At 38.3% G+C, this 14871-nt stretch overlaps 1 protein-coding gene and 1 pseudogene across 2 annotated transcripts in view; both read right to left on the reverse strand.

Moving 5' to 3' along the window:
• Positions 1–5856: 5856 nt before the first annotated feature.
• LOC109389815 (dihydrolipoyl dehydrogenase, mitochondrial-like) lies at positions 5857–7797 on the reverse strand (annotated as a pseudogene).
• A 1577-nt stretch (positions 7798–9374) lies between these two features.
• The window catches only part of GPR141 (G protein-coupled receptor 141), a 34425-nt gene continuing 28928 nt past the window's right edge, over positions 9375–14871 (reverse strand). Inside the window, exons 1-3 of one of the 2 annotated variants that reach the window (XM_019655696.1) lie at positions 14216–14633; positions 13646–13770; positions 9375–11831 (exon numbers count right to left, since the gene is read on the reverse strand). In XM_019655696.1, coding sequence (XP_019511241.1) covers positions 10909–11817 — 909 coding nt within the window. In that variant the 5' untranslated portion in view covers positions 11818–11831; positions 13646–13770; positions 14216–14633 and the 3' untranslated portion in view covers positions 9375–10908. Of the gene's footprint in view, positions 11832–13645; positions 13771–14215; positions 14634–14871 lie in introns of those variants that run through there. The other variant, XM_019655695.1, reaches the window with a different exon arrangement.

Below are 14871 nucleotides of genomic sequence, written 5' to 3' on the forward strand. Positions count from 1 at the left end.
ATGCTCTTAGCAGCAAGGTTGCTGGTTTGACACCCATATGGGATGGTGGGCTGTCCTCTCCCCCACACACACACCTCCTGCAACTAGATTGAAAGTGGTGACTGGACTTAGAGCCGAGCTTGCGCCCTCCACAACTAAGATTGAAGGACAACAACTTAACTTGGAGCTGATGGAAAAACACCCCTCCCCCAATTCCCTAACACTGTTCCCCTCCCTAATTCTCCAATAAAAATCTTTAAAAAAAAAAAAAGCCCAAAAGTATTTTTAAAAATAAAATTAATTAATTAATTAATAAAACTCAAAAATCTAAAAATCTGGTAGTACTAAACTTAACTTATTGGCCATTCCTAAATCTTTGTGTTGGATTTATCTAAATTATAAATTGAATTTTGTAAAAGCCAAACCTTTGATTATTTTCTAGCTAATTCTCTTCATCTTGAGTGATTTATGTCTTGATTTGGGTTTTATTTTATGAAGTTGAAGCTCTGTCTACATTTATTCTATAACTTTGCAGGTAAATTATTTCTAGAATTGTTTTTAACTGTTTCACTCAGTCTTGATTTTTGCAGTTGAACTGAGAGCAAATTAAGTGCACTTGGTGATTTATAGAGAACCTTCCATTCAAACTTATTGCCAATGGACATTTGCTGGTAACTCCCTCAAGGTGACACATTTTTACATTTTATGGTTGATCTGGGAACTACATGATCTATTTAGACATGAAAAGTCACTTTCACTATAATTTGACACAACGTAGATTTTCTTTAAAAAAATAATATTTCTTTTTTTCAGTTACAGTTGACAGTCAATATGATTTCATATTAGTTTCAGGTGCATAGCATGGTGGTTAGACATGTAATTTGTGCAGTGATCCCTCTGATTAGTACCCACCTGGCACTATATATAGTTGTTAAAACATTATTGACTATATTCTCTATGCTGTACTTTACATCCCCATGACCATTTTGTAATTACCAATTTGTATTTCCTAATCCCTTTACCTTTTTTACCCAGCTCCCCAACCTCTCTCGCCTCTGACAACCAATGTTATGGAATTTCTTAATGTTACATCTTAAAATGAATAATGCTATGCTTTATTTACTGATCTTCCTGAATTTTATATCAATTTATTTTATAGAGTAATTCAACTGAATTGTCATTCTTAGCAGTGTACCTGTTTTTCTTAATGTAGCATCAAATTCCACATGAAGTATGGCACTTATGTTTCTCAAAGTAAGACAAAATTAAACAAAATATAATTAGGATTTGTTTTCCCAAGACACGTCTCTAGCAAGCTTGTTTTGATTATCTCTTCCTCCTAAACTTGTTTTACTGCATTTCCAATGTGGGGTTTAAAGAGAACCTATGGAGAACTTGTTTCACACCCCCTTTGGGTTTTGTTTGTTTTTGTTTTTGTTTTACCTGATGTCCTTTATTTAGTAGAGTGTTGATACTTTTGACCACAGATCATCTCATTGTATTTCTTGAATGTTTGGTAGACTTTACCAGCAAAATCACCCATCCTAGAGTTTTCTTTGTGTAAAGTTTCTAAGAACAAAGTCAATTTTTTAAATAGAAACAAAGCTATTCAGATTTTCTTTTGATCTTGTGTTAGTTTTGGTAAGTTGTGTTTTTGAAAGACTTTGTTTCATCTAAGTTGTCAAATGTATTGGCAGACGTTGTTCATAATAGTTGTTTATTATCTTTTGATGTCTGTAGGATCTGTAATGCTATCTCTCCCGTCTTTTATTCCTGTTATCGATCCACCTTAAGTTACGTGTCATCTTTCACCCCCTCGAGGTGAGAAAATAAGTCCTGGGCGGTGACGTGTATGACTTGCTGGCTCAAGAAAGCATGGTTTGCTGTTAACCTCTGACTCACCATGTGTTGTGTTTTCTCATGTGCATGTTCACCTGAAATATCTCACAAAATTTTATTTGACAAATGATCAACACTCTCAGTGGGATGAAAAATAATACCACGGATAATCCACATCACAGAGGTCGCGATACCCTTGGCTGTAACAATTCAGTTTAGCTGTCACACATACTTACAGATATTTCAGACCCAAATGTGAAAAATTAAGGGTCATAGCTGCTACAAATTACAGTATTTTAAGGATTTCTTTACACAAGTCACCATTTGGTGATGGGCTGTTTGGCCCTGATGCATAATGGTCGTGATTCTGGTATCGTCATGAGGCTAGTTGCTAGCATCAGCTTTTTCCCTCGCTGTACAAGCATCCCATCAAGAGACAGCATATCGAACCTACTATTTCTTCCCTCCCCTTGAATCTGGGCTGGCTTTAATAACTTGCTTGATGAGTAAAATGTAACAGAGTGATGTTCTGGGACTTCCAAAGCTATTGGGTTGTTGGAAAGTCATGACATATTTTTTCTATGCTTTTCGTTGCAAAAATGCGTCATGACTTTTCCAACAACCCAATAGATCATAAAATGCCTCACAGCTTCTTCCTGTGTCTCCTACAACACTCAGTCTTGGGGTGACAGGTTGTCAAGTGGGAAGTCAGACTACCCTGAGCTCTCCATGTTCTAGAGGTCATACGAAGCTTCTCCAGTCAATAGTCCGAGTGTAGCATTCTAGCCATCCCCACAAAGGCACCAGACAGGTTAGTGAGGCCATCGTGAACCCTCCGCACCAGCCCATCTGCCAGCTGGAAGTGGCTTCCGTCAGCAGCACAAGGTACAGAAGGAGCCAAGCCACGCCCCCAAGTACCTGACCAATGAAACTGAAATATAATAAAATGCTTGCTGTTTTAAGCCACTAAGTTTTGGAATTGTTACATAGAAGATAACCATAACAAAGACTATCATGTAAGTGGAGGCAAACACCTCTGCCACCTGGCCTTATAATGACACCTGTGGTATTCTGGATTAGCTGAGAGAGACCCAGAAAGCTGCCACCACCAAATCAGCCATGCAAAACAGTATGTTTCCCAGGCAACCTTGTTCTCCATGGTGCTAGGATGGGAGTACAATTTTTAAAAATCAGAAAAGTGCTTGCTAACATATTAATTTCAGTTTAGGGTTATAGACTATTTCTGGTCTTCGACCAATAGCGACTTGTTTTTTTATGTCCAAGATACTGTAACGAACAGGACTTTCTGATTATTGGGCGTCATCCTGAAGAGAAAATAAAAACATCTTCATGTATAAGGAAATATCCGAGTTGTGATGCAGAGGCTTTGGCTGATAAACACACTGGGCTAGCTCAGATTTCAGGATGCTTTGAAATAAATCTCTGTGACTGAATGAATCTGTGATTGGGGATTTGCTGCCCAAAAGAATGATCTCTTACTGGCCTGTTAAAAGGCTTTGTGTTGGACGCACATGGAGCTTCCTACAACTTAAAAGTTACTCTATGCTTTGCAGCTGCTTTTGCTAAGACAATCGTAAGCAATACAACAAAGGTGAACATATAAATAGAAATGACTGCTAAATTTAATCAAATATGTAGTACTTATTAAACAGCACCCTGATCATAAATTACTTACAGTAAAAGCCTAATACCTAATTTCACTTGGTGAGAACCTAATTGAAAAGTATATGTAAAGTAATTGAATGTGTCTATGGTGAGTTTTTAATCTTCCTTTTTATTCTTTAATGAAGAATAATTGTATAGCCACAGGAAACGCAGTCAATATCTAGTCATTGAGTCATTCTCTGCTCAAGTAAGAATCATTCTCATTAAACAACAGCAAAATAAAATGTAGAGAAAGAGTTGCCGTTAAAAAATAATCTCCTTGGGGCATATTAAAATCATTGTAAGCCTCAAATGGATGCCATGCTTCTATAAAGCTAGCTAGCTCTTTTCATTTAGCTTTAAAGTGGTGCTATCCAAATTGTTCAGATCACTGAAGAAAACAAGAGAAGTTGAACTGACAGCTATGCCCACTGACAGGAAACTGAGTTGAATCACCTAGACTTCCAGCCTTGTTTTTTAACCCAGAAGAACAACTTTTAAAGTATCTTTCTATGGCCTTAACAAAAGTCATTAAAAACAGGGCAGACTTTTTAATGAACATAGCTTGTAAACACCAAATCGTATCAACCCTAAAGCTCACGGTTCATGATAATCACCAGTCTGACACCACCTTCATCAGGGGACCAAAGTGAATGTCATCAGTAATGGGACAAGTCAAAATTGTGGACCACCTCATGGCAATAAATGTTATGGGAAAACAGCATCATTTCTGTGATACTACTACCAAAGGTGTGTAATCTGAATCTAATCATGAGGCAAACCCAAACTGAGGGACAAACTACAAAAAAAACACACCTAATTTGTGTCAGGTTCCTAGAAAACAAAGAAAAATGGAAGAACTGTTCCAAAGTGAAGGAGATTGAAGAAACATGACAGATGAGGCCTGTGGGTGAGATGATAATTGTGAATCAATGCTAATTTCCTGATTTTGAAGGCTGCATAAGAACTTGCAGGGGATACAGTCCCTGTTTGTGGGAAATTCACACTAAAATATTAGGAAGTCATGAGGCATCAGATCAGCAACTTACCCTAAAATGGTTCAGGAAAAACTGGTTATTTTTATTCTATTTGTAATTTTTATGAAAGCTTGAGGCTATGAAAACAACAACCAACTTTCTCACATTAGTAATCCCAGTACATAATCCTCATGAACACTGCTTTCTTCCTGACACCCAGTGGACAACACGTATTTATCCTTGTGGCAGAGAGGATAAATCTTAACTTTTTTTCTTTCCCCTTGTTTTTTTTTTTTTTTGCTAATATAGATTTCAATGATCATAAATCTCATTATCACACTATCTACAAGTCAGAGTGAAAGGGTCTGAAAGCTAATCACGGCTCTCATTGAGGAGGAAAACCTAAGGCATTGCCTCTAGTCATTCACTCCAGCCTTTTCAGGATTTCAAATGTAGGAAAGTGTCCTGAAACTCCATCTTAAAGGCATTCAAATATCAAGCTAATTGCCAAGCATTAAAAAACAAAACAAAACAAAACAAAAAGCCTAATGTCAATTTGCAAGAATCAACTTAATTTAGGTTCAAAAATTAATTGCAGCAAATTGCTATTTAAATAAAGCACAAAAATCTCAAAATATGAGCTAAGCCCCAAAATACTTGCTTTCAGAATTATATTTGCTCGTGTAGCTAAAGAGATGTATTTTAATAATATCGTCTCTGTTGACTTGCCACAGGAAAACAGAGTTGCTATGAAATATTCCTTTTAAGGAAAAAAAAAAACACCAGGATCTAGTGCAGAGTTCTGAAAACCTTAAAAGGTTATTATTCTTTCTTCATTTTCCTTTCTCCGCGCCCCCCCCCCTTTTTAAATAAATTAAGCTTAAAATTTAAGAGGATTGGAAGAGCAGATACAATTTGTTACATTGGGCTGCCACCTAGTGTTAAAATAAAGAACACATTTGCTTTTTCCTTTTTGTAAACTTTTGTATTGATAGTATTTTCAAAATGACAGCGGTTAGAAGTTAATACTACAGTTAAAAGATTTTTTTTGAATATTTAAGAAATTTTTATTTTCAGATCTTCATTTCCTACTGTAATATATTTAATATTTGAACTTTATAGATATACCTCCTTAACTTGGTTAATTTTATACTCCAGACTATAAACATCAATGGTACCTTAAAAATCTAAACACATAAATTCTGCTAAACTGCAAGAATTTGGGGATTAAATAAAACAAATGAGAGACTATCATTTTTTATTTACATGAGTTCACACATATTTTAATCTTATTCTAATGACTGACTTGTTTCCAATATGAAAACCACATTTAAAAGAACTTGATCTCCTTGCTTCAAATACAGCCGTTCACATTCCATACTCCAGTTCCATCCACACAGTAAATGCAACTTTACTGTATCAGATCAAAGCTACTTAACATAAATTCAGTGAAGTTGAACCTTTCACAAACAGCATGGAAATGTGTGTTGAAAAAAAATTTTTCCAGGCTACTACTATAAGTAGCTTTTTTTCTTTGCAATATTAATGTACTGAAATAAAATGTATTTAAAATATAGATATGAGATTATTCCATTCAGTCCAAACCTATTAAATACCTTCCAAAAGTTTCATAATTCAGTCCTAGAAATTCTGTGAGCTGTGAGCATTTCCTGTTCAGAAATGTGACCTCTACAAAAGCCCCCAGGAGATTTCAGAAAAAATATATGTGATCTTCTAATTGAAAAGTTGATTGGTTTGCCAAATGATGCAGCCAGGTTTGCTTCTCTAAAAGCTTCTGATAAGGTCGGATGTGCATGACAGACTCGAGCTGTATCTCCACAGGATGCCCCATATTCCAATGAAGAGCAGCTTCAGTTACCATTCCACCAGCACCTGGTCCCAGATATGTGCTCCCAATACTCTGTCCGTTGATTTCTGCCCAAGAATCTTCCCCATGCCGTCTGTGTCAGCATTTGTCTTAGCTCTGTTTGCAGCAAATGGGAATTTCCCAATTTTGTACTCAATACCCTCTTCTTTCAACTGCTCCTCTGATTTGCCAACCCAGGCAACTTCCGGTGTGTGTAAATCACTGACGGTACACAGTTGTAGTCAATGTGCATGGCACCACCAGCCATTCCTTCAACACAGATGATGCCTTCATCCTCTGCTTTGTGAGCCAGCATAGGACCCGCAACCATGTCACCAATAGCATAGATATTTGGAATTTTAGTTTGGAATCTGGTATTGACTGGAATTCTACCTCTAGGATCTAAGTCATGCCAAGGTCTTCTAGTCCCAAATTCTGAGTGAAAGGTCATTGGCCAATGCAAACCAAGAGTACATCACAAGTGATAATTTCAGCTTTACCACCAGAGGCAGCTTCAATAGAAACATCAATTTTTCCATCTGACTTCTTGGTAGCACCAGTAACTTTTGTATTCAATTTAAATTTAAATCCTTGTTTTTGAAGGATGCGCTGAAAGTTTTTAGATATCTCCATATCAATTCCAATTCCCCCAACATGACCCAAAAACTCAACTGCTGTCACATCTGCACCAAGTCTTTGCCAAACTGAACCCAATTCTACACCTATTACTCCTGCACCAATGACAACCATCTTTTCTGGAACTTTTTTTAAAGATAAAGCACCTGTAGATGACACTACTGTATGTTCATCAATCGTGATTCCAGGAAAAGGAGTAACTTCTGAACCTGGAGCTATAAGAATATTCTTTGTGTTGATAACTTGAGTGCTGCCATCGGCTTTTGTAGCCGTGACCTGGTTTTTGCCAGTTATCTTTCCATATCCATTTACATGAACAACCTTATTTTGTTTGAGTAAGTGGGCAATTCCACCTGTTAAAGCTTTTACTGCAGTACCCTTATGCTCCATCATCTTCTCTAAATTCAAGCGAACTTCAGACATTTCAGTTCCCCTAGATGCAAAATCTTTTCCATGGGCCATGTGGTAATAATGAGAGTTATTTAATAAAGCCTTAGAAGGAATACAACCAACATTCAAGCATGTTCCACCAAGTGTTTCGTTTTTCTCAACGCAGACTGTCTTGAAGCCTAACTGGGCAGCTTTAATAGCAGCAACATATCCTCCGGGACCGGAACCTATCACTGTCACATCAGCATCAATCGGCTGATCTGCGTAAGTTCTCATAGGCGCTGCAGAAACTCCCTGGAGGCCATGAGTTATTCGATTGAAATGGCCTCTCTTGGCCAAGGAACAGTATACACGACTCCAGCTCTGCATTTTTCCGCTGAACTTTCTTTTCCGCCAATGCTTTCACCTCCCCCAAACGCCTCCGCCGCCTCCACAAGGTCTCCCCACCCCAAAAGATTTTTAAGAATAAAAACTAAATATATTTAAGGTATATAACCTGCTGATTAGATATATACATAGTGAAATGGTTACTACTGTCAAGCTAATTAACCTATTAGCTCCTCACATAGTTACCATCTATTGTGTGAACCTGAAATCCTACTCGCTTAGCATATTTCCAGTGGTCAGCACAGTGCTAAGTGTAATCATCATGCCTGTAAATTAGATTTCTAAATGTATTCATCCAACACAAATACAACGATGTACCCTTTGACCAGCATCTCCCCATTGTCCCCACCAACCCAGCCCCTGGTAACCACTATTCTACATTGTGCTTCTATATGTGCTTTATAACTTTGATTTGACGTTTTCACGTTTGACATACCATGTATGGTGTGTGTGTGTGTGTGTGTGTGTGTGTGTGTGTACATATACCACACCTTTATCCATTTATCCATTGATGGACACGTAAGTTGTTTCCATATCTAGGCTATTGTGGATAATGCTGTAATGAACATGGAAGTGCAGATATCTCTTTGAGATCTTGTTTTCAGTTTCTGTGGATATATATCCAGAAATTAGATTGCTGGATCATATGACAGTTCTATTTTTTTTATTTTTTGTGGAACCTTCATACTGTTTTCCATAGTAGCTATACCAATTTACTTTCCCATCAACAGTGCACAGAATTCCCTTTTCTTCACATCCTCTTCTACATTTGTCATCTCTTGTCTTTTTGATGACAGCCATTCTAACAGTGTGAAGTGATGTGCCATTGTGGGTTTGGGTTCCATTTCCCTGATGATTAGTGATGTGGGGCATCTTTTCATGTACCAATTGGCCATTTGGATGTCTTCTTTGGAAAAATGTCCACCCAGTTCCTACCCGTTATTTAACCAGAGTTTTCTTTTTCTGAGTTGAGTGAGTTTTTATATACTTTGGACATTAATTCTTTATCAGATATATGATTTACAAATATTTTCTCCCATTTGGTAGATTGCTTTTTTAGTTCGTTGACGGTTTCCTTTGAGGTACAGAAGCTTTTGAGTCCCACTTGTTTATTTTTGCTTTTGTTGCCTGTGCTTCCAAATACAGAGCAAGACCTGAGAATTCGATCTTGTGCAAACAGCTGTGTGCAAGGCCCCAGCCACCAAATGCTAGCAGTACTCTAATGCTAGCAGTACTCTCTTTTAATTGTAACATCCAAAAATAGCCTGAGAGGCCAGTGTCACCCCCACTCCTGCATGAGTTTAATTTTCATAGTAATTAGAGACAAAGCACAGGCAAGTTGAAATTTTTAGTTTATTCTGTAAATATTGATGAATAAGATATTTTATATTATGGCATATTGCATTTCTGTTTTGGGTAATATTTCTTATAGATCCACAGAAATAGACCTTTTATTATAGTATATAATAATATAGAGAAAAGCAGAAGTGCCTGACCTCAACATACTTAAAATCTGGAAGAGATTATAATCTAATCTAAAAGTTAACAGATATTATGATAGTAAGACAGATATATAAGAAGAAAAACTTGATGTAATTCCTATATATTTTTTTAATTTTTAATATTTTGCTGTAATTATTGTCTTATAAATTTTATGAGTGTTACAAATTTTCATAAAATTTTTATGGGTCTTAGACATTTTCTTACAAATGTTATGGGCCAAAGTGAGAAAAAAGAACTAAGAAAAAATGGAAAAAGAAGACAAATAAGAAGTAAAAAATATCATTTAAAAAAGAACAAAGGATATAGAAAAGAAAATTTAAAACAGGAAAAAATTTGGGAGCAAGCCATATGCAGTATGTTGTTGCTTTTTCTTCCTCAAAATTAATTTTTATGACTCAGTAATTTCAGTAATCATAGAAACTCACAGGGGTATTTCTTATTTATCTGATGAATTTGTGAATTCATATCATATAACAAATTAAGAAAAATCTTTAAATCTTGAACCTTGCCGGAAAATAAATTGCCTTAATTCATTCAGTTCTATCTGTACCATGAATTGCTTCAGGTTTTCTGAAGCATTAAATATGAAACTGGATCGGTTCCTTGGAAAGTCTCGAGAATATGAAACTTTGAGGGAAATAGTAGAAATATGGGCAGCAGGGAAGAAAACCTATGAGCCTATGTATCAATTAAGCAGCCTAATCTCATAATATAATGATTTTTCTACATATTTCTCAAAAGTTCTATTTTAAAGAACATCCTTTTCATTTATTTAAAGACACATCGCTTTAAGGGTTGAAGGGAACTCTAAAGATTACAGTTTAACTTTCTGTCTTCAAGGAAAATCTAAATTGCCTGTTGACCAAGAAAGTCTTCAAAAATAGAAAAGGAAGAAATTTTAATCACTTCCCTTGGGAACTCATTCTAATGCCTAGCAGCATATTGGTCAGGAATATTCTGTAACGCTTTCAGCGTAATTTAGATATGTTCGGTAACTTCTGTAATGATTTTGGAGATATCGAGGGAGTGGATCCAAGTCCTTAAATTTGACCTTTCAAAGGATACATCTAGATCGCCTCCTTATAGCAGTAGGTCAGAAGGAACTCTGTTTCTCTTGATTTCTTCATAAGTGACTTCCTACCAAAGTTATGATAACCTAGAAAAGTTTCTTACTGTTTTTTGTCAGGATGTGAGTTGAGTGGACATCTTACCTGGTTAGCAAAGTAGCATTTGTGGCTTCGGAGCTGAATCACAGCCAGAATTAATTTACCTAAGGTTTTAAATGGAATGAAAAGAACTACAAGGCTGAGTCCAGTCTAAAGCTTAAGGAAAGACCATGTGTTCAAACTGAGGGAACTAAAATAAGCTCAAAAAATTCAGAAACCATTAGACCCATCGTGTTTGGATGGGCCAAGTAGACCCCTTGTATTGGGAAGTAATGCAGCATTGTAGCTCCAGGTGGACTGAACATTACTCGTCTTTGTATGGGTCATACATGGCAGGGATTACACAAGGACTGGAGGAATGCTCTGACCTCGTATCGTCCTTTTGTGTGGCTGCATCAAGGCATGGCTTTCATCAAGTAATGAAAGAGCATCCTTACCTCCTGGTACCCATCTTCACTCCCAATATACAGGACGTAAATCTGAATGCTGTATTTTGTGGCTAACGGCACAAAAGACAGTTCCATAGGTCGATTACCTTTTGCTTAAACCAGTGGCTCCCCCCAAGAACAAAGAGCAGCAAATCAAAGCAGCTGATCGCTGTGACGCTCAAGAAGATTTCATTATAAAACGCGATGTTCTCGTTGCAGTCACTGGAGTGTGCCACCGTGTACAAGTAATAGATCCTAAAGAACTGGTAGGGGAGGAAGCAGATGAAGATGACCCCGATGAAGAACAGGTTTTTCAGCTGGGCCCAGAACTCCTGGTGGGACAGTAAGGAGTGGCGTATCTTGCGCACCATGGACATGGTGATGAAGACCTGGAGGACCAAGAGGACCACTGCGATGGCGATGACAATGGTGACGATCAGATAGTTGACCGCCTGCGCGTAGGAATGGGCCAGCTCTTTGTGGAACCTGAAGCAGTGCTTCTCCTCGTACACCCCCTTGTTCCCATACTGAGAAACGACGAGGGGCACGACGATGACCACCACCAGCAGCCACATGCCCGTGCTGGCAGCCACCGCGTGCAGCTTCCTGTAGAACTCCACTTTGTCCTTGCGCTTGAAGAAGATGAGGTACCTGATGACCAGGATCACCACGTAGAACAGGAAGGTGAGGTACATGTGGATGTGCAACATGGCGCTCACGAACTTACAGAAAGGCAAGCCTAGCGACCACTCTTGCCTCACGAGGTAGGTCAAGCGAAAAGGCACCGTCAGCAGAAACACGCTGTGCACCACCACCAGGTTGACGACGGCCGTCGTGGTCACAGACCGGGTGTTCATTTTCACCAGCAGGAACAGGATGGAGATGATGCCCACCAGCCCCCCGACCAGCACTGCACTGTAGAGCCTGGTTAAATGGGGTGTCAGGATCGGATTGCAGGTGGAACTATTGTCGGTGGACATACTTCAGAAGTCACCTGGAAGAGACAAAGCGCCCGCGTGACCGACAGACTTCCAGAGCATTGTTCATGCCTCCCTAGCACCGGCAATGTGATTTTGTCATTTATCTGTTTACGTGACGTAAACTTTATGTACTTTAAAAACGAAGACTGCGCCATATGCATGTCTGTGCACTCCAGACTGAAAACACAGAAAATCGATGATTCTTAGTCTTCAATAGCTTAAAGGCCTATCAAGAGGCCCTCATAGCATGTATATGTGTACATTGTCAAGAGTTTGCCTAAAACTGCATTGCAGACCATTTGATGCTGAAACAGAGAAATTATAATAGTACTGTAGCTACCACTGGGAGAAAAATAGTAACATGGATGGAAAGTTGGGTGAATCCACTAAGTACAAAAAATATATTTTTTTCTTTTAAGTATGATTCTAATTCTCTAAAGCCTTCAACTCATCAGCGAATCATCCAACAATACTTATACTTAATTCATGTAGGAGACATGAAATTAGTTTAGCAAAAAAACACTGGCTAAGCCAAGGCAGCAGAAAGCAAGAGGTGCGTGTATTTGAATCTCCCCTCAGAGTCCCAGTACCATCTGACAGTAAGGCCTCGGCTAAGCTCTTCTCCAGATCCCAACTGGAAACACAGCATGCCCCCATGTCTCCCATCCCCTAACCTCAAATTCAGAAAAGAGTCATTATTTTTTTTTCCTCTGGTATTCTGAGAGATCCTTCTTCTAAATAGCCTTGGTCACTTCTAGTTTGTTATCTACATTATAATCTATTATTTACTAAATGAAAGATTTAGTAATCTTTTAATTGCACTCATCATATCATTTTTCTTTCTTACTTAAATTCCTTCAGTAGTTTCCCATTTCTTTTAAAGTAAAAATCAAAATCCTTACATGTCTAGAATGTTCTGGGTTTATGGCAAAATTTAATCCCTTGAGAACAGATTCAAGAAATAATCTAGAGGTAAAATTGACAGGATTTGATGAATTGTATTTGGGCAAATGAGGAAAAAGGAAGTGTCTCAATTACTCTCAGATTTCTGACTTGAACAACTGTATGATTGATTAGAGGTCTGTTTACTGACACCAGGAGACTGAGGATCAAATTTGAGGAAGAACAGTAGTTAAATTATGCAGTTAGTATCTGACCTTTGTAACACATTTGCAGTTCTTATTCATTTCTTGAATGTCTCTTCATTCAAGCAAAATTACCCAACAATAAAAATGAACCAACTACTGATACACATAATACTGATGAACGGCAAATGCATCATAATAAACCGTGTATTTTCAATAGGGACTATCGCCCGCAAAGGGTCAAAACTGTGTTCTTGAAGTGTGAAAAATCTTACTTTTTTATGTATAAAACACAAATATACATATACTACATAAACAGGCATACAACATATCTGTGATATTAACATTTCATAAACAGGGAGAGACAATTAGGGAAAAAAATCTAAAAAGTCTAAAAAGGTTCTTAGGAGGGCAATAATAAAAAAATGTTGAGAAACACTTGACTAAATAAAAGATGCCAGCCACAAAAGACTTCATATTATGTTTTCTTTACTAGAAAATCAAAACTACAGTGACAGATAGAAAATTAGTGTAGGCCAGGGTCTGGGTAGCAGGGAAAAGATTGACTTCAAAGGGGCATGGGGGGGCTTGATGGGGGAAATGATGATGATGATAATAAAAAAAACAACCTGACCCCAGACAGCCTCTGCTTTTGTGGGTGTGGAATAGATTCTCTATGTGACCCACTTAAAAGGTTGCCTCATATTATACTTGTTCTATGTGATATGTAATTCTGTACTTGCCTTTTATTTTTCCGTGTAGAAAAGTAGTTCCATCAAGTAGACATGAAATTATACTGTGTTCATATCTGAATCAAGGATGAATGTCCCACCATGAGTTCTGATCATCTTTTCCTTTGGCTATTGACCTAGAAGAACAGAAGGAAGAAAGTAAAACCAGTCGCATATTATCTGTCCCAAGTCCTTTTTTCTTATAAACTGCCATGATCTCTCTCTCTCAGTGATAAGAAGCCCATGTGCTACCTCTTCTGTGTGCCAGGTACCACACATGATGCTCGCCTGCACATACAGACTCGTTTAACCATCACGACAGTCCTATGTGTGGTGTATGTGTTACTAGTGAATATATTGAATATATTGAATTTCAGATGAAGAAACTGAGCCCCACACAGGATAAGTCATTTGGCCAAGGTCTCCAAAGACACACACACACACACACACACACACACACACACACACACACACCTCCTATTGTACACCATAAAGAAGCAAGTTGTGTGTCTCCTACGCCCAAGTTTCTAAATCTTAGCATAAGAAGGAGGGGAGTCCACGGAGAAATTTGGTTCTACTCACATGGCTGTATGCAAGCTGCTCTTCCCTCTTTGTGGATTTCTTACTTTCCTATTTCCTTTACTTGGTTTATAGCGGAGCCTATGGTTAGCTTGTTCAGCATAACCCTTTCTGGCCTGCCTTTCTGTACAGACTTTTTGCTTGTATGTGGCCTAGTTTTTGCTAGTCTGTCGCACTGCTGCAAAATTTGGAGGCAGAAGTAAGGCCGGGGAAGGATGTTGGTGTGAGATTAGATCTGATCTCTCGATCACTTGGCAAGACCGCAGGGGACATTGGGTTGCTCGGGGACACCAGTGACACCGGGCCCCAGTGCTACTCGTCGTGGATTTCAGGAAGTTGGAGCTGGAGCCACTGATGCTTCGGCTGTCAACCCCAGGGCGGTGTTGGATACTTCTCCCTAACTGCCTGGACCCAGGCTTTGTAGCAGCCAAGCCTGGTTCTCAGACATTCCACAATATTCTGAATGCTATCAGCTTTTAATAAGCACCTTCCACTTAAGTCAGATGAAGTGCGTTCTGTTGTGTGCAGTTAACGACCCTGATATTCCTGGTTAATTCCTATTTCTCCTTCAAGAATCAGCTGAGGCATCGTTTCCTCCAGGAAGCCTTTCCTAATCTCCACTCTCCATTCAGGCTGTGTGCCCTTTCTCTTTTGCCTCC

The sequence above is a fragment of the Hipposideros armiger genome, unplaced genomic scaffold, assembly GCF_001890085.2.
Source record: "Hipposideros armiger isolate ML-2016 unplaced genomic scaffold, ASM189008v1 scaffold_244, whole genome shotgun sequence".
Classification (NCBI taxonomy): Eukaryota; Metazoa; Chordata; class Mammalia; order Chiroptera; family Hipposideridae; genus Hipposideros; species Hipposideros armiger.